The 20,555-nt window shown below is 38.5% G+C and overlaps 1 protein-coding gene across 12 annotated transcripts in view; it reads right to left on the bottom strand.

Annotated features, from left to right (window-relative positions):
• FUT8 (fucosyltransferase 8) overlaps positions 1-20,555 on the bottom strand; it is a 361,848-nt gene that overhangs the window by 133,016 nt on the left and 208,277 nt on the right. For all 12 annotated transcript variants that reach the window (XM_004370955.2, XM_023726291.1, XM_004370956.2 and 9 more), the window contains 2 exons: positions 6,028-6,143; positions 5,750-5,912 (listed from right to left, as the gene is read on the bottom strand). In XM_004370955.2, the coding sequence (XP_004371012.1) occupies positions 5,750-5,912; positions 6,028-6,143 (279 nt within the window). The remainder of the gene's footprint in view (positions 1-5,749; positions 5,913-6,027; positions 6,144-20,555) is intronic.

Here is a 20,555-nt window from a genome sequence, read left to right as displayed (position 1 = left end):
CAGCAATTCTGATCAATCTTCTCCTGTAACCAGTCAGATACTGTTCATCTTATCTGACTTGAAATTCTTGCTTTTGTTATACAATCTCCAGCAATCTCTTTTTGCAGGGCATCAAAAGCATCAATCAGCATCATCAGCCATAAGTATCATTCACCATTTGGGGAACAGGTCTGAGTTCAGTCATAGCACAGTTGCTTTATAAGTTACTGATAATGGTATCATATAGACCAGGCAGGGGAGATGAAATTGCTGCTCTACCAGAATGTTTTTCAATAGTTTCAGCCAACTTAGTTGAGAAACAGCTCACTAGCCCTGGGAGAGTCCCTCAGCCTGAAGTTTAGTAATTGCAATAATTTAAAAGCAGAAAGAAGCAACTTCAGTAACCATTTCATAGACTGGCGTCCAGCATCTGAAGATGACAAAAAGAACCAAAGCAACAGTGATTAAGTTAAATATGTTTCTAAAAAAATGATGAGAAAAGGCTTTCCAAGATACTCCCTGATGACAAGGTACAAATCTATACTGCCATAATCCAAGCACTGAACCTACAGTACTACATAAACAAAACCACAATGACAAAAGTAATCACTCTAAACTTTTCACTTCCCTCTCACTATCTCAAAGAGGTGGTCAGGATTTATCAGTGGTTAATGGTATCAAAAGCAGCAGGTAAACCTGACTGCATTACTATGGAATACAAGGCAGTCCCTGGGTTACGATGTTGGACTTACGGACAACTCATACTTACCCTTCAGTGTTATGTAAATTTGCCCTCCTTTTCAAATGATTGAACCAGCCCTACTCACAATAAATTCTTCATCACAATCACCTTCACTTGCTGCACCTGCAGCTTTTAAATCACTGAAAAGGCTTGAAGCATCTTCTTGCACTAAAGTAAGGATAGATAAGAAGCTTACGCACCTGTTCTGACCTACCTACAAACTCAACTTAAAGACACAATTAGGAACAGATCTCATTCGTAACCCAGGAACAACCTCTATGGTCGTATGCAATCACTAGAATCAGGGGCAAATTACCCAGAATCCACCAGCCACTCCTTGGAAACCCGACGGGGCAGTTCCACTCTGTCCTGTAGGGTTTCTATGAATCAGGATCAACTAGATACAAAGGGGTTTTTTGGTTTCAGTTTTGCTAAAAGTCTCAGGTGAGCTGAATTCCAGATTCAGCATATTTGGTCCCAAGGCTACATTTTCAATGCCTAGTATTTAGACTAAGGAGCCCTGTGGCACAGTGGTTAAAGTGCTCTACTGTTAACCAAAAGGTCGGCAGTTCAAACCCACCAGCCGCTCTATCGGTGAAAGATGTGCCACTCTGCTTCCAAAATGATTACAGCCTTGGAAACCCTATGGGGCAGTTCTACTCTGTCCTATAGGGTCACTATGAATCAGAATCAACTTGATGGCAACAGGTTTGGTTTTTGGTTTGGGGGTGATGTAAACACTTAATATGCTCAGCTGCTAACCGAAAGGTTGGAAGTTTGAGCCCACCCAGAGGTGCCTCAGAAAAAAGTCTTGGTGACCTACTTCGAAAAATCAGCCACTGAAGACCCTACAGAGCACAGTTCTACTCTGACACACAATGGGGTCACTATGAGTTGGTGTCAACTTGATGGTAACTGATAGTGGTGGTGGTAGTCTCTCAAGGAACAATAGATAGATCTAACATCTGAATGGGATCTCTGACTCTTATAACTTTAAAGAGATTATGATGAGGCAAAATTTTTTTAACTGAACAATTTTATAGATGTCTTGAAAGACCACTGAGCATAATCGATGAAATGTAAGCAAATGATCAGATACATTTGGTAAGCAACATTATTTTTTATCATGTACATCCGATTGAAAGAAAATCCATTCTCCATTGCTTAGGCATCAGAATTATACTTCAAATCAGAAACAGTATGATCTTTTTAAAGGACTCACGTATAACTCTGTCTTATGACTACTTTTAGATACAGGAATCATTTAAATTCTCCAAAGTGAATCAAACATGAGGTCAGGGCATTGATATGTGCAAAAATCCTTCAATGTCAGGTTTTTCTTCTGTCCCTTCTTTTCCTACCAACTTGACCCTGACAACTCTCAACCCTGGTAATTCTTCAGATTCTCCCTACCCTCTTTTCCCCTTCATATATCCCTTCTCTCTAATCGATGCCTTCTCTTTTGCAGACCTCATTGTTAAAATTAACTAGGGCTTCCACTTTTAATAAAATAAAAAACCCATTGCCATCGAGTGGATTCCGACTCATAGCAACCCTATAGGGCAGGGAAAAACTGCCCCACAGAGTTTCCAAGGAGTGCCTGGTGGATTCGAACTGCCAACCTTTCGGTTAGCAGCCGTAGCTCTTAACCACTACGCCACCAGTTTTCCAATCCAAACCTACTGCCATCAGGTCGATTCAGACTCATAGCGATCCTACAGAACTGTCCCATAGAGTTTCCAAGGAGTGGCTTGTGGATTCGAACTGCCGACTTTTTTGTTAGCAGCCGAATGCTTAACCACTGCACTACCAGGGCTCCCTCTTCCACTTTTTATTCAGGGGGTAAATCACTTTGCTCCTATAACTCTTCACATCTCCCAGGATTCTCAATTGTTGAGAAAATATTTTAACCCCAATTATACAATTTTCTTTAGATGCATACTTTTTATAAAACTTTAATTGGAATAAGATTTCATTGCGCAAAGAGGCACAAAGTAGAGTGTGGAATACAAAGGATGCTCATACCTGCCCCCCCACCCAATCAAAAAGACATCATTTATTAAGCACTAATAGTGAGTGCTAAAAAGCCCTGGTGCCGCAACTGCTAAGCATTAGGCTGCTAACTGAAAGGTCAGTAGTTCAAACCCACCAGCCAATCCAGGAGAGAAAACACCTGGCAATCTGCTCCCATAAAGATTCCAGCCTAGGAAATCCTCTGGGGCAATTTATATTCTGTCTTATAGGGTCATCTGTGAGTTGGAATCAAATGAATGTACCTGTTGCCGTCAAGTCGATTCCGACTCACAGCAACCCTATAGGACAGAGTAGAACTGCCCATGGGTTTCTAAGGAGTGGCTGGTGGATTTGAACTGCTGACCTTCTGGTTAGCAGCTGAACGCTTAACCACTGCGCCACCAGGGCTCCCAACACAACAATAGTGAGTCCTTAACACTGTGGAGTAGGGATGTCCAGAGAGTTCCTGTCCTCGGAGGATTACAATATATCAGGGAGAAAAGCCTAATTATTACACAAGAAACAATGATCTCCATTTATGAAAGCTATTCTCCTAGCTGTCCCTTCCTACCCCTCTCCAGGACAGGAAACAGACTAATGGATTGCCAGGGACTGGGGATGGAGTACTGACTACAAAGGAGCATGAGGGAATTTTATGGTGCAATTGATATTTTCTATATCTTGCTACTGGTGGTGGTTACAAAACTGAGTATTTGTCAAAACTTAAAGCTATTATATATTATAAAGTATACATTTTATTGTATGTAAATTATGCCACGATAAAGTTGATTTAGGAAGGGGGTTGTGGGAAGAGGATCAGTGTTTCTATCAGCACACAGTCCTACGAATGAAAAGAAACCCTTCTGAAGAAACAAAATGCCCAGCAGGTTTTTCCCTATAATGGATGTCTCTCTGGACCCAAAAAATGATAAAAGCAGCTCACTGAGAAATGTGAACAAGAAATTCGAAAGACTCCCATCTGATTTCTCAGGGAGCAGAGGCTTTCAGTCCAGAGACAACGTATATACTATAATTTGGGTAAGTGTAAAAACGAAATGGGGATTTTTGTATTGTGTAAAACTCACTAGAGACAAATATAAAATCATCTCAGAGATAGATAGATATTCTTGGTTCAGAAGACCAAAAAAGTCTGTTTTAATTTTTATTCTTACTCTTAAGTATCTTGAAAATGGTCAGGAAGAGGGTATAGTCTATATACATACAAAACCTCTCTATCTGTACATTCATGACTTTAAAAGTTATTTCTCTAATGTTTGGTTATGCATTGCTTATTTCGGCCTGGAGTTAAATTACTACCTTATGAAGTTGTATCACAAGTTCATTATAATTCTGTTTAAGACAGCTGAAGAAACTGACTTGGGTATTTTTAACTTTCCATTTTTGTTTACAGTGAAATATCATTACTTAACACATATTACATGGCAGTGCCAGAAATCCCAATACAGCTAAAACAAAATCAATTTACAAAAAGGTAACATTGATTTACACCAACTTTTCAGGGACCCATCTATTGTGTTCACTTTTCATTTGTACATATATCTATAAAATACATGTACAAATTATATTCATAAAATAATTCTTTAAGGAATTATTTTAATTTAGAGAACAAATGAGAATTAAATTCTCAAGTAATTAAATCACTCATTGAACATTCCATCAGAAGTCAATAGCCAAAATTCTTCTTTACATACCATATAACCTACCCAACTCAAATCCTCTTCAGGTCTGCACTTCCCTACAAAACCGCCATAAGCAAAGCACACAGCTCCATTTAACAGAAGCCCAGTGCCTAGTAGCAGCATTAGCATAATGCGAAGCATTAAGGACAGAATTAGTCAGCATTGGGTCTAATAGTGTAGGTATGGCCTGACTGTAAGCTGGGTTAAAAATTTCAAAGGGGCTATCTAATGTGTGGCCTAATAATTCAATGTCCCTTGAAATTCATACTATCATATTTCTTTTGTTGTTGTTTATAAATCTTTTATCAGAACAAGTCTAATTTACAGAAATTACACAAGGCAACTTTTTTTTTAATCAAATATCAATATTTAGCAGTGTTTTGTTTAGCTGAAATGTTACTTCAGTTGTAAAATGCTAAAATGATTTCAATAAACTGATAGTTTTTATCTGTAATTTCCCTTGAAATGGCAGACCAATTTTTCAAAATCCTTATAATAAAGCTGGTGATGTTAATATATACATGAATCTCTTGGTTGCATGGGGTAATTTTTTTCCTCTTCACAGTGGTAGATTATGTTAATACAACAGTGTTTCTTTTATTGTTCAGTAATGAGACAGTAATTACCATCAGAATCCTACCGGGAACATAGTCTTTTAAATATAATAGACCTAAGGACAGGTTTCACTGTATTTATGATGATTCTCAGATACATTTTGTTCTGCATGAACACGCCAGCACCAAAATGTTATTTTTCTATGGAAGATAAACCATGTATTTTTAGACATGTATATACAGAGAAACAAATTTAACTAGGCAGATCCAGGTTCCCCTGTCCAGCAACTAAGTGTAAGAGCAATTAACAATGCTACTTTTTATCAAAAACCTTTAACCTTTAGTTAGCAACTCTAAAAAAGTGCTGTTGTAAAGTTTTTAATATTTAAGTTAGAAACTAACCGCCAGCCTCACATAAGTTCCAGTGTACTGCATGCAAAATTTCACTCTCCATTTCAAATACTGATTGTATATAAAGGAAATCTACAAGAAGATATTTTAGCATATTGTTGGCTGACACCATTAACTTCAAAGTTTACTTGAGTTGTAAAGATATCTAGAAATACATTTAAATAATATTTTCCTGTGATATATTTTAGTTGATAGACTGCATTTGGACTGTCCTTTGAGATCCAAGGTACTTCTCTCCCAAACATGGTGGGCATCTTTTACCATTCAAATGAGAAATTAGCAAAAATTTCAGTTTCCAATTCTTAGATTATAATCTTTGCTAAAGCCCAATTCTATAGGGAAAACAGTACCTTTCATGATGTCCCAAATCTGACAGAAATTCATCTGCATGTCTTTGGAGTTCATTTCCTTCTAAATTCTTTAATTTCTTCAATTCACTCTGCAGATAAAACCAGAGCTCTTTAGCTCCATTTTCAATCCTCCTCCTCAGGATTTCATGATCCTTCCCCAGACCTGCAGTCAAAATACAGAGTGTCAGCATTTCCAACATTCTGATGAAAGGAATTTTTCAATTATTTGTACGTAACACCAATATTTTGAAAAGGAAAAACACTGCATCATCACCTACCATTTCCGGTTTGTTTCTTGTAATTTTCAATCTGTTCTTTGGCCTTTACCAGCTGCTCTTCTAAAGCACGTACCCTTCCCGTAGCCAGCCCCTGATCAATGGGGCCTTCTGGTATCCTATAGTTCACAGAATAAAACGTAAAAGTTTAGCTTATAAATTATGCAATAAAATACATGCCTACTTTGCTAAAAAACATTTATTGGTAATTCTGCAACTCACTGAACCATACAACATGACAGAAGCATCAAATGAAATTTTCTCTTCAAACGAATAAGACAGTGTAAACATTACAATAACACTGAACAAAAACAGGAAAAGAATAATCTAGCTCTGAGATCTATGACCTAGCAATTGAGGAACCTTAAAAGCAGTCTCCTAAGAACTGTCATCCTATTAAAGTGCCACTATCAATGGCAGGGAGCCCTGGTGGTGCAGTGGTAAAGAGCTCAGCTGCTAACCTAAAGGTCAGCAGTTCGAATTCACCAGTTGCTCCTTGGAAACCGTATGGGGAAGTTCTACTCTGTCCTATAGGATCACTGTGAGTCAGAATCGACTGGACAGCAAAAGGTTTGGTTTTGGTTTCTCAGTGGCAGCATGCTCAATTCTTCATTAGCACTGAGAATAACAAAGGTGAAGGAAAGGGTGAAGAAACGGCTTAAAGGGAATAAGAAGGCATGTATCGGAACATGTGTCTATGGACATCAAAATCAAATACAAACTGCTTCTAAATTAAGTACAATATTAAGCTATGTAAACTCATGCTCCAGTTTATAAATTTATGATCTTATATTACTAAGCATTGTTTTTTTAGAGGAGGGAAAGACAATGAAGTACGATGAAGATGAAGTATATTAAAAAAAAATTGAAGATTAATATCCTGATTGTTCCTATCAGCAGCAAAAATATCAGTCAACAATATAAAACATTGGAACACAGCAAAGGAACTTTAGGATCTCTTGCTTATATCATCAACTTACATGCGCCTCTTTTTGGACTGTGTTTATTTCTAACATGTTTTGTTTTTATGTGACTTCTCGCAGTATTCTGTTCCCTATTTTGACCATATGGCAAAAGAAAATCTGCAGATGTGATTAACTTAAAGATCTTGAAATGGGGAGATTATCCAAAATTATGTGAGTGAACCATAACGATAATCACAAGTGTTCTTATAAGAGGGAGAAACAGGCATAGTACCCACCTCTACCTCATCGACGGGGGAGGGGGATGTCTGATTCGCAGGCCAGCCTTGTTTGCACCCAGGGGCAAAGGCCCTCCTATCGCCCCCTGCCCCTCCCCCCTTGCTATGCCTCTGGAGGAAGACAGAAGGAGATTTTACTACAGAAGAGAAGGCTATATGACAATGTTGCTGGCTTTGAAGACAGAGGAAGGGGCCATGAGCAAGGAAGCATTTTTAAAAGCTGGAAAAGGCAGAGACATTGCTTCTCCAGTACAACTTCCCCAGGGACGGTGGCCCTGTAGAAACTTTGGTTTGGCCCATGAAACTTCTTTAAAACTTCTGACCTCTAGAAGTCTAAGAAAATAAATGTGTATCGTTTTAAGCCACTTAGTTTGTGGTAATTTGTGACAGCAGCAACGGGAAACTAATACATACATACATACAAAAACATACACATGCATTTATATACATACATTTATGTATACCAATATATATGTATAAATACGTGTGTGTATATTTACCCTTTTGAAAAATTATTATGAAGACTAAATAATGGCTGGATTTTCTTCCAAAGTCTATTTAAATGAGAAATGTCTATAAAAGTGCTTAGCATACTGTCTGGCAGTTATATCAGGGCTAGTCATTTTAGCAATAAACTCTAATCTCAAAATATTTAGGGTTATCTATCATTACCACAAAGGATCCCTGTTGGCTCAGTGGTTAAGTGCTCGGCTGCTAACTGAAAAGTTGGCAGTTTGAAACCACCAGCTGCTCCACAGAAGAAAGATGTATCAGTCTGTTTCTGTAAAGATTTACAGCCTTGGAAACTCCATGGGGCAATTCTACTCTGTCCTATAGGGTCACTATGAGTTGGAATCAACTTGACAGCAATAGATTTGGTTTATTATTACCATCACAATCAGTTTAAGGGGCTTAATTTTAAAATCAGAGTTGGCAGAATTAACATCAGATGTCAATTTATATTCGTGGGTGCAAAGGCTCCTAGGAATCGGTAAATTTTTTTTTAATAGCTTTTCTAACATTTCTTATATAACTGATGAAGCCAAATAACTATTAATTACTTATACTACTTCAGAACATATGTTTAGTAAAGAAGACCCTGTAAAAGCTATTCTAGAGTAAATTGATGCATTCTATAATTTCATGTGAAATTGTATGCATTAATATCGACTAGGAGTATGAAAAATAACCATCTTCCAATCACGAGTGTCCCAGGCAGCAGAACATGAATGAAAAGCCTTCATTTGTGTACACAAAGTAAATAATGATAAAACAAAGTAGTTAGGTACATAATTATGCAATTTATGAGCACAGATGTATATACATTCACAAATGAGGCATTTCCTGACATATAGTTTTAAAAACTTATATCTTACTCTCTTTCTGAATACAGTGGCTGGTTTCTAGGAAATATTTTGAAAAGAGAATGCATCTACTACCTCTTTGGATTTATTTTGGCAGCAATATGCCATAAGATAGAGATGTCAGCATAGTCAGAACATACTTTAGTGATGCAAAAATTCAGACAATAGATTATGTCTAGGTTCTCCTTTTTATCTCATTTCTTCATACATTCATGGATATCAGAAACAAAACAGGCATGTAAAAATAGCACATGATCTTTTCAGCAGATTTCCTTTAAGTAATAAATCATATCTAACTCCAATAAAACATAATTGGACTAGTGACTTGCACTACATTATTATACACAGTAATCTAATCCACCTGTAGAAAAATGTAGATAAAGAACAGTATTGGAGAAGCCAATGGAAAAAAGTACACAATGAAGTCTATCCTTTCCAAACTCCACTCGGAAAATAGTCAATCTTCATGAGCAGTCACTTTTCAGAATACTTGGAGAATTAAGTTTTCTCTTATCATTTTCACTATGCAAAAGGTATACAGAACTTCCATTTCTGGCCAAGATAAGAGAAACAGAGATCAGATTTACCATCCTGCCTAAGAAAACTAAAAATCCATACAAAATATATGAAACAATGGTTTAATGAAACGGGAATCAGGCAAAAAAGAACAATTCTTTGAACTCTCAAAGAAAAAAAAATTCTAAGAGCCTTATGATTGCCCGGCTTACTGCCTTGAGAGAGTCTCTAGGCCATGGTGTAGAGAAGGGGATTATAAGTGAAGCCTAGTAAATTCCCTGACTTGAGTAGATGAAACTGATAGTATAAGACCAAGACAGCTAGAGTTCATGACAGAGTACTGGAGAAGAGAAAGGTGAACAGAGAGATAGCTATGGAGATCTATAGAGGTACCACCTGAAAACTCAGTATGCATCAGCGTGTGCATGTAAGGCAACTACTGGCTAGGGAAAGAACCCTCTAAAAGGATTAGAAGAAATCGTACCTTGTGCTCACGTGGAATTGGAACAGTTCCTAATCCTACTACCTAGACTGGAAAGCCTCATAGTTCATGGGGCCTTGGGTAGAATACTGAGAAAGATTTGACCTCACTAGTAGGGAAATTAGCCCTAGATTAAATACTGCTTAGGTCATGCTTAACGATTCTTAAAAGCAATACCTGAAACGATCAAACTACTTTCAAGTAATTTAACTACGTTCCAAGAAAAAAGCTTAAGAATATTTATAAATACATAAAAATTTCTAGTAACCAACAAGATAAAATGTCTGGAATCCAATAAAAAATTATCAGGTACAAAAGAAACAGGAAAATCTATAATGAGAAGAAAAATCAATCAATCAAAACCAACACAGTACAGAAAAGGAGAAAATATTGGTTAGTGTAAAAACAGTTTGGGGCAGTGTCTGACCTCCTCCAACTTCACCAGGGGGAAGGAGAAACAAGATCAACAGCCAAAGGCTGATTCCTATGAGGTGGCAGTCAGACATGCCTTCTCTCTCTGTCATCTTTACCAATTCTGACACCAACCATCCCTCCCACAGCACTCTCTACTTCGATAATTGATTGCAATGGCCACACAGAACTCACAAACCATATTCACAATTATGGGGTTTATTAGTGAAGTAACAGGTTACAATTCAGGCTTAGGAATACTCAAGGATACATTTCTTCCATCAGGACAGCCTCTCCCAGCTGTGCTTTCAGGTACGCCTCTCCCTGGCCCTAGGCTTCTGCCCAAAGACACTCAGCTTTCTCTTTCCGTGGGTCAAGAAATCCATCACTCCATCTCCTGCGGCAGGGTCTCTGCTGCCACTGCTTCTCAGTGTCTTCAAGGTTACAGCTCTCTCTCTCTCTCTCAGTCTCCGGCTTCCAGGAGCTTCTCAGCACAGGGATCCTGGGTCCAAAGAATATGCTGGCTCCTGGCTATTCTTCCTTGGTGGTGGTGGTACCTTCTCCTTCTTGCCTCTGGGATGGCTCACCTCAAGTCCCACAGGATGGCAAAAACTAACCAATCCCTTTGGTGGGCCACAATTACCATATCTGCACAGTTCTGCCCAATTGCCTGGGTGGGAGTTACAAGACAATGGCGAGAAAGGCCATACAAAAACGATCCATCACAACACAGGCAGCCATATATCTGATAATAGTTTAACATCCAGAATACACAAAGAACTCCTACAACTCAACAACAACCCAAATAACCCAATGCAAAAATAGGCAAAGTACTTAAATAGACATTTCACCAAAGAAGATATATAAATGGCCAATAAACACATGAAAAGATGCTCAATATCATTAGTGTCTTAGGCTGGGTTCTCTAGAGAAGCAAAACCAGTAAAGTGTATAAATATATATATAGAAAGATTTATATTAAAGAAATGGCTCACACAGTTGTAGAGGCTAGAATGTGGATCAAGCTGGATGCTTCTCCTGATTCACATAGCTGCAGGGGCTGATGAATTCAAAATCAGCAAGTCAGGCAGCAGGGCTCTGGCTCACAGGCTGTGAAGACCGACAAATCCCAAGATCGGCAGGCAAGATGGAAGGTAAGCTGCTAGCTCAAGTCCCAAGAAACAGAGGTCAGACAAACAGGAGTCAGCTGCAGGATCCAATGCGAGCAAAAGCCCAGGAGCCTTGTAAGAAAGTCCACCTATATTGGAAGCAGGCCACACACCCAAGGAAACTCCTTTTCAACTGATTGGCATACTAACAGCAGATACTATCATGGAGGTGATCACATTATAACAAATCTCATCATGGAGGTGATCATATCACTGTATGACTACCAAACTACATCATAACTGCCAAACCACTGAGAATCATGGGCCAGCCAAGTTGACACATAACCTTAATGATCAGAGTTAGTCATTAGGGAAATGCAAGTCAAAACCACAAAGACACAATGAGATGCCACTTCATACCCACTTAAAAAAAAACCCAAACCCATTGCTGTCGAGTCGGTTACCACTCACAGTGACCCAACAGGACAGCGTAGAACTGCCCCATAGGGTTTCCAAGGAGCAGCTGGTAGATTTGAACTGCTGACTTTTTGGATAGCAACCAAGCTCTTAACACTGTGCCACCAGGGCTCCTCATACCCACTAGGATGGCTATTATTTGAATTTAAAAAAGAAAAAAACAAGTTTTGGCAAGATGTGAAGAAATTGGAACCCTCAGGCATTACTGGTAGGAATGAAAAATGCTGCATGTTATGGATTGAATTGTGTCCCCCAAAAATATGTGCTGTAAATACTACTATACCTGTGGTTATAATCTCATTTGGCAATGGGTTTTCTTTGTTAGGTTAATGAGACAGTATTGGTGTAGGGCGCGTCTTAAGTCAATCTCTTTTGAGATATAAAAGAGATTAAACAAGCAAACAAGCAAGCAGAGATGGGGGAAGATAGATGCCAAGCCACATGAAGATCACCCAGCAGCAGAAGCTCAAAAGAGATAGAACCTTCCTCCAGAGCCCACAAAGAAAGAAAGACTTCCCCTAGAGCTGGCGCCCTGAATTTGGACTTCTACCCTTCTAAAATGAGAGAAAACAAATTTGTTTGTTAAAGCCACCCACTTGTGGTATTTCTGTTACAGCAGCCCTAGATAACTAAAACAGTGCAGTTGCTTTGGAAAAGAGTTTTGCAGTTTCTCAAAAAGATAAAAACAGCATCACCATATGACCTATAATTCTACTTCTAGGTGGAATTCCACTCAAAAAGATACTTGTACATACACCAGTGTTCACTGCAGCATTATTCACAACATCCAACAAGTGGAAACCCAAATGTCCAACAGATGAATGGATAAATGTAGTGTATATACATATAATGAAATATTATTCAGCCATAAAGAGAAATGAAGTTCTGATAAATGCTATAATATGGATGAACCTTGAAAACATTATGCTAAGTAAAACAGGTCAGACACAAAGGCACAAATATTGTATGATCCCACTTACACATCAAATATCTAGAACATACAAAGACATAGAGACAAAAGTTTATTAGTGAATGCCAGGGGCTGACGGAAGGGAGTTTCTGTTTGGGGTTGTCTTAGTCATCTAGTGCTACTATAACAGAAATACCACAAGTGGATGGTTTTAACAAACAGAAATTTATTCTTTCACAGTTTAGAAGGCTAGAAGTCTGAATTCAGGGCACCAGCTCCAGGGGAAGGCTTCCTCTCTCTGTTGGCTCTGGGGGAAAGTCCTTGTCATCAATTTTCCCCTAGTCTAGGAGCTTCTCGGTGCAGGGACCTTGGGTCCAAGACACCCTCTGCTCCTGGCTCTTTCTTGCTTGATGGTGAGGTCCCTCTCTCTGCTTGCTTCTCTCTTTTATATCTCAAAAGAAATTGACTCAAGATACAGCCTAATCCTGTAGACTGTATTCTGCCTCATTAACATAACTGCCTCTAATCCTGCCTCGTTAATATCATAGAGGTTTGAATTTATAACACATAGGTAATTATATCAGATCACAAATTGGGGGACAATCACACAATACTGGGAATCATGGCCTTAGTCAAGTGCTCACATATTTTGGGGGCACACAATTCAATCCATAACATTGTCCAAAGTAAGCAAGTTGAAGTCTCATCATCCTCACTTTTAAGGAACATTCTGGTTGTATTTCTTCTAAGATTGGTTTGTTCGTTCTTTTGGCAGTCCACAATATATTCAATATTCTTTGCTAACACCAAGGTTCCAATGCATCAATTCTTTTGTCTTCCTTTTTCACTATCCAACTATCAAATGCTTATGAGGCAATCGAAAAGACCATGGCTTGGGTCAGACAAATCTTAGTCATCAAAATGACATCTTTGCTTTTTAAGACTTTAAAGAGGTCTTTTGTAGCAGATTTGCCCAGTGAAATATGTCATTTGATTTCTGACTGCTGCTTCCATGGACTTTGATTCTTGATCCAAGTAGAATTCCTTGACAACTTCAATTTCTTCACCATTTATAGTATTTATCAGTCCAGTTATGAGGATTTTTGTTTTCTTCACGTTCAAGTGTAATCCATACTGAAGGCTATAGTTTTTTACTTCCATTAGCAAGTGCTTCAAGTCGTTTTAATTTTCAGCAAGCATGGTTGTGTCACCTGCATATTGTAGATTGTTAATGAGTCTTCCTCCAATCCTGATGCCACGTTCCTCTTCCGGTAGTCCAGCTTCTTGGATTATTTGTTCAGCATACGGTTGAATAAGTAAAGTGAAAGGATACAAACCTGCCACACACTTTTTCCAGTTATGAACCAAGTAGTATCCCACTTCTTCTGTTCGAACAACTGCCTCTTGATCCATATACAGGTTCCGTATGAGCAGAATAAAGTTCTTTATTATGGTGGCTTGTGTGTTGCTATGAGGCTGGAACTATGCCACCAGTATTTCATATACCAACATGATAACACATGGTAGACATGTTTCAGTAGAACTTACAGACTAAGACAGACTAGGAAGAAAGGCTTGGTGATCTACTTCCAACAGTAACCAATGAAAATCCTATGTACATTTATATACCCTGGTTGAAAAATAATCATTTCAGAGGGACAAAAAACATCAACAGACTGAAGGGGACAAAAATAATCCTCGATTCTATTGACAAAGGTTTTAAATTCTAGATCAATAGTTTGTCAGGTTATTTTACAAACTTCATTTTCATCATTATTAGGTAAATTTTGTTTCCTAGCCTAGATGATATTGTGTGAGCTGATAACTTTAAGAAACAAAGATATAATAATTGTTTATCAGCCTCAGCAGTAGTGTTACAGACTACAATTGATAGAAGAGAATGCTGAGAAAGATAAGTAGATCACTCTGACTGTGCTCTTTGATAAAGAATATATGTCAATTCTACTTCATTTGAAGTACCTTTCTTCTCAAAATCAGGTAACTGGTTTTAAACTGGAAGTTCTAAATGAGACTGAGGTATATCACAGAAATAAGAAAACATGATACTTTACTTTTAAGGAGATAAAGTGAAGCCCCCAAACAACCAAATATTCTTTATCACTGTACCTCAAAAAAAAATTTTAGTATATTTCATTCATATTAGAGACACACAATAAGGTTCAAGAAAGTCCCTATCTACTTTTAAAATCTAGCTGATAGGATTCTAGTTATTATTTCCACTCATCTTAACAGATAGTTTCAGGAGATTTGGGGGTTAATGATCAATAAACAAAGTAAACATAAGGTGGTAGATAATGGCCATTAACAAAGATTAAGTATTCTAAGGCATCAATTGAAATTTGTATTTTAAGAACTCACATTTAAAAGAGGTTTTTCACTTTAATTACTTGCTAAATACTTTAAATGGAGATTTATTAAAAATCAAATTGATACTTATAAAATTCTAACATCTTAGAAAAGCACATATTGTAACTATTTTAATTTCTGTATCAGTATCTCGTCCCTTTACACGCATATTCTACAGACAATTTTTCTAATCTCTACTCTTTAGCAAAAGAGTAGAGATATAGATTAATAAAAATCTAAACATTTCAAGAACAAAAGAAAATCTGCTTTGTTTGCTAAAGGAACAAATCTACTATAAAATAAATGTAGTAGATTCTCCACTTAACTTCAAAATTCATTTTAATTACGTTCTTTAGTAAAAATAGATTTTTTTCCTTACTCTACTTTACTCTTTACAAAAAAGTTAAATAAAAGGTAAACAGCATTGATACATAAAGACTTACAAAAGGTGTGGCGTGAAAGTTAATTGTTTTACAAGTTGTTTAAGAAAATGTTTCAAGAAAAAATATGGTAAAGAAAGATCAACTGGCAATCTAGGATTAGAGAAAATCCTGTGGAAATATTTTAGGGATTATAAATGTTACTGACGCCTGAAAAGACTGGTCAATTGACGGGAGAGTAGTTGAAAGAAACAAAAAGGGAGCCATGACATGATCTCAGAGGATGTGAAGAAAACGGGAAATAACTGCCAAAATACCACGCATAGAACCAGCTCTGTGGGAACAATGCTCTTACAACCTTGTGTAGTGTTGACTCTAACAATTGCTGCCACTTCCAGGAATATATCATATCCCTTCCTAAGTGTGTTGACCTATAGCACCTTTCTGGATGCCAGAATTCTAGAATTCCAGGTTGAACATTCCACTCATTTAAGCCAATCACTCTGCTTTCTGATATAATCTACAGGGATCTCCACTGACTCATTAACTTAATATGGCCTCAGAGTCCTTCAACCTGCTTATGTGTTTGATCTTCAGCTCTAAATGACCAATTCAATTTTATTCAATAAGCATTTACTGTAGGCTTTAATTGTACCTGACACTGGGACAAGTACTGGGGGATATCAAATAGGTAAGACATGGATCCTACCCTTGTATTGCCCTTAAAAAGCTAGTAGAAAACAGCAAGCGAGTAAGCAAGCAATTGCATTGCAATGTGAAAAATGCAATACTAAATTTGGGTCTTAGAAGAAGAGAAAGGAAGTGATTGACACTGTGAGGTGATTAGATGGACTGAGGAGGGGCAAAAGTAGCCTTACAGAGAGGACAATGTATGAGCTGTATTTTAAAGGTAAACTGGAGTTAGGCAGAAGGGAATGGGAACCATCTAGGCAGAAAGCACAGCATGTGCAAAGGAATGATGGTGTAAAATGGAATGGCAGAGCAGGTCAGTACTGCTGACCTTACAGTGGAAGTAGTGGAAATGAGAGCAGAGAGGCAGGTAAGAGCCAGTTCACAAAGACCTCATATGACTTGCAAGAAGTTTAGACCTTTTTTACTGTATGCAATGGGGAGCCACTGAAGGGTTTTAAGCAGGGAGTGGCAATATAAGATTATCAAGAGTGTTCACTCCAGCTACCGTATATTGAATGGATGGCAGGGAGGGAGACATTGTTAGTTACTATGGCAGGAGATAGTAAGAGTTAGAACTGAAGGAACTGGTATACCGCTAGAGACACTGAGGAGTTTGATGGCATACTGGATAGGAAGAATCAGAGAAAAGAATCTCTTCCTTTTTCCCTCCTTCCATAACAAGTCCAGAGCAAAGTCATAAAAAACAACATAAGTGGAAAGAAATAATGTTCAAGAAATAAGAGGAAACAGCTGAAATTTCAGGAGTTTCCCTCTCCAATCAATTTAGAGAATCAAATTCCTAAGTAAATCATGGACACTCCCTTTAAAAAAGAGTTGACAGAATCCTATAGGATTCTCCCAATGGATGGGGGAAAGGAGGTAATCAGGTTTTTTCCCTTCACAAAAATAACATTTAATGGTCCAGAAATCTAATTCAAAAAAGAAAAAGAAAAAAAACCTCAGATAATTCTGATGATCAGTCAGGTTTTGAATCACTGATTTTGTATCTAACATGAAAGAATGCTAAAGAAAATTGAGACAGGTTAAGAAAATATTTCTTAATTAACTATACCACATATTCGTGGTTCACGATGCCTGACCTATTTGGAATTCAGATGACAACCATGACATGAGTCAAACAATTTTCTGAGTAGTAGAAGGGATGTCAAGTCTCAGCAATGGAACATACTTGGTAACTGCCAACAAGATGAGGAAAGTGGGCAAAAGGCAACCTGACCAGTAGGAGGGAAAAAAAGGTGCAGTAGAATTGGATCCAGCAAACAGTAATGATAGAGTGTTTACTCTTAACAGCAAAATCTAAACTACTCAAAGGATACTTTGTATATCTTGATCTCTCAGTATTCCTAACCAATTAAATAAAAAATATACGCTGAACATGATTGACTTTCATTTGAAACACAATAAGCACTTTATAAACAATGACTATCTTACTATCTTACCATTGCTAAGAAATTTCTGGAAGAAGCAATGAAAATATGCTACAGCAGCATGTGAAAGGTAGTATAATTACAAAATTATCTGCTGGCTCATAAAAAAGGAAGGAAGGAAGGAAAGAAAAAGGAAGGAGGGAAAAAAGGAGGAGGGAAGGAGGGAGGGAGGAAGGAAAGAAGAAGAAGAAAAAACAAAACAAAACACCTAATATAGTCACAAATAATAATTCTCCATTTTGAGAGCAGCTACCCTGTCTTATTCCTCTCCCTGAACATACATAGCAGGGCCCACCTGGCAGATAGTGAATGCTCAAGAAATGTCTACAAATGAATAGTACACTGAAGAATGTCCAGAAATAGCAGTTTCCCAACAAACAATAGTGTCCGAGTTATCTAGTGCTGCTATAACAGAAATACCACAAGTGGACGGCTTTAACAAACAGAAGGTTATTCTCTCACAGTCTAGTAGGCTAGAAGTCTGAATTCAGAGTACCAGCTCCAGGGGAAGGCTTTCTCTTTCCATTGGCTCTTAAGGAAGGTCCTTGTCATCAATCTTTCCCTGGTCTAGGAGCTTCTCTCAGTGCAGGGACCCTAAGTCCAAAGGATGTGCTCTGCTCCTGGCACGTCTTTCTTGGTGGTATGAGGTTTCCCTCTCTGCTTGCTTCTCTCCCCTTTTATCTCTTGTAAGATAAAAGGTGATGCAGGCCACATCCCAGGGAAAAACCCCTTGGATCAGAGCTGTGACCTGAGTAAGGGTGTTGCATTTCACCCTAATCCTCTTTAACATAACCTAACCTTGCCTCATGAACCACAGGCAGAGATTAGGATTTACAACACATAGGATAATCACATCACATTACAAAATGGTGGACAACCACACAATACTGGGAATCATGGCCTACCCAAGTTGACACACGTTTTGGGGGGACACAATTCAACCCTTAACAAATAGAGAGGCATATATTCCATAAAAAGAAATACACCCACTCCTGATTTACCGAAATTGTTAGGTTCCAAAGGCGAGGTCATTATGTGAAAATCTGCATTATGCAAAATACTTGTGATTTCCTGTCGCGGGTCCCTTCCTCCCCAGCCCCAGCCCCAGCCCTCCCAGCTAGGCAGCCACAGCCCCCTCTGTACCTGCAGGGATCACAGGCTTGCCCTTGCTCTGCTTGCCACAATCTGAATCCATGCTGCCAGCTGCTGGCTGGGCGTTCTCAGCTGCCCGGCATCCTAGCTCGGGCTCCGCGGTGCACTTGGTGTGACCAGCTGGGCATTGTGAAGCAGCCTCAGCCAGAGGGCGGCTCTGCAGGGGCGAGCACCCGCGCTCCTCTCCTGGCGCCTGCCAGCTGGTGCCCTATGAGTGAGGCCAGCACGGGGTGGAGGGTGGGGTACGCTGGGAGAGAACCAGGAAGAGGGAGAGGAGGCGCCACTTGGAGTAGCTGGAGTGTCAGGCATCCCGGCGGTTCCAGATGGGGTTAAACACCCCAGGGGCGTCTGCGTTCCTCCCTCCACCTGCCCTGGATGAGCTGCACGTGGTGAAGGTGTGCAGATCAGCAGGGTTGTTAAAAAGCAAAATAACTGGATAGTAGATTTTTTTTACTACTGTCCTAAATGCGAAATGTCAGATAATGAGACAGCTGATAAGTGAGGAGTAAGTGTATGTGAAATATATTCTCCCCAATGCTGACAACATACTCAAATTCAAACAAAGTTTCAATAAATCAATAGTTAGCAGATTCATAGGGGTTATAGTGGAGAAGGTGATTGAGTATGCCTGAAAACTTCTGAGTTGTATCCTGAAGGACAAACCGTCTCTCTTGAACTGAAACCCAAAAAAATGTGTCAGTATGGCTAGAACATGATTCCCAGTATTGTGTGGTTGTCCTCCATTTTGTGATCTGATGTAATTCTCTATTTTGTGATGTGTTGTAAATCCTAACCTCTATATGTTAATGAGGCAGGATCAGTGTGGGATTTATCTTGAGTCACAGCCTTGTAAGAGCCTTACTCAAGTCACATCCTTACTTAAGTTACAGAACCTTGCTCGAGTCACATCTTTTATCTTACAAGAGAGAAAATGAGAGACAAAGAAGCAGAGGCGAGGGACCTCACTACCACAAAGAAAGAAGAGTAGGGAGCAGAGCGCATCCTGCGGACCAGAGATTCCTGTGCTGACAACCTCCAAGACCCAGGGGAAGACTGATGCCAAGACATATGTAGATCTCCAAGGAACACTGGGCCCAAAGATGTTGAAAGGTGACAAGGACCTTTCCCCGGAGCTGACAGAGAGAAAAAGGCTTCCCCTAGAGCTGGTGCCCTGAATTCAAACCTCTAGCCTCCTAAACTGTGAGAGGATAAATTTCTGTTTGTTAAAGCCATCCACTTGTGGTATTTCTGTTAATAGTAGCACTAGATAACTGAGACATTGTCCTACCACAAAATGAAATGTCCCTGAGTATTATTAATAGATATAACTAGGCTATTTACATAAAGAATAGCATTCCTTAAATGCAAGCCCAGTGTCACATCCTCTGGTAAAGTCTTCTTTTGTTTTCCACCAAAGGTTGAGGTTTGAACAAATTCTTTATACCTTTAATAATTAAGGAGAACCCCATTCACTTCTGTATTCATTCTGAGAACACAAGTATTTTCCCTATAAAAAGACAGTGCTTGAATGGAGGGAAAAAAAAAAGGTCACTCTCCCCCTGCAAACTAGTCATTCTTTAGTCCATTTTACAAATATGTATTTTATTTCAAGTCACACTCACACAATCATTTTTTGTGTACTATTTTCCAGAGAGAAACAGTTATAATACAAAACCAAAATGGATGTATCTTCATATATATCCAAAGGGAGTTAGTGTCTATTTTAAAAATGAAGCTGACAAAAAAAAATTGTATATATGGCTGTTGATGCACAAAAAAAAACATAATTAATCCGTTGATTAAAAAACAATGGAAACTTCCTGAAGAATTAGAAGGTGAGATCTTGAAGCAATGACCTTTGGTTATCCTCAATTTTCTTTTTTTCTTTTTTTCTTATTGCACTTCAGGTGAAGGTTTACAGAACAAATAGTTTCTCATGAAACAGTGGTACACATATTGTTTTATGACATTGGTTAACAACCTCACAACATGTCAACCCTCTCCCTTCTCGACCTTTTTTTT

The sequence above is a fragment of the Trichechus manatus genome, unplaced genomic scaffold, assembly GCF_000243295.1.
Source record: "Trichechus manatus latirostris isolate Lorelei unplaced genomic scaffold, TriManLat1.0 scaffold00010, whole genome shotgun sequence".
In the NCBI taxonomy this organism is placed as follows: Eukaryota; Metazoa; Chordata; class Mammalia; order Sirenia; family Trichechidae; genus Trichechus; species Trichechus manatus.
Note: the sequence above shows the minus strand (reverse complement) of the source record. Positions and strands in the feature narration are given on the sequence as shown.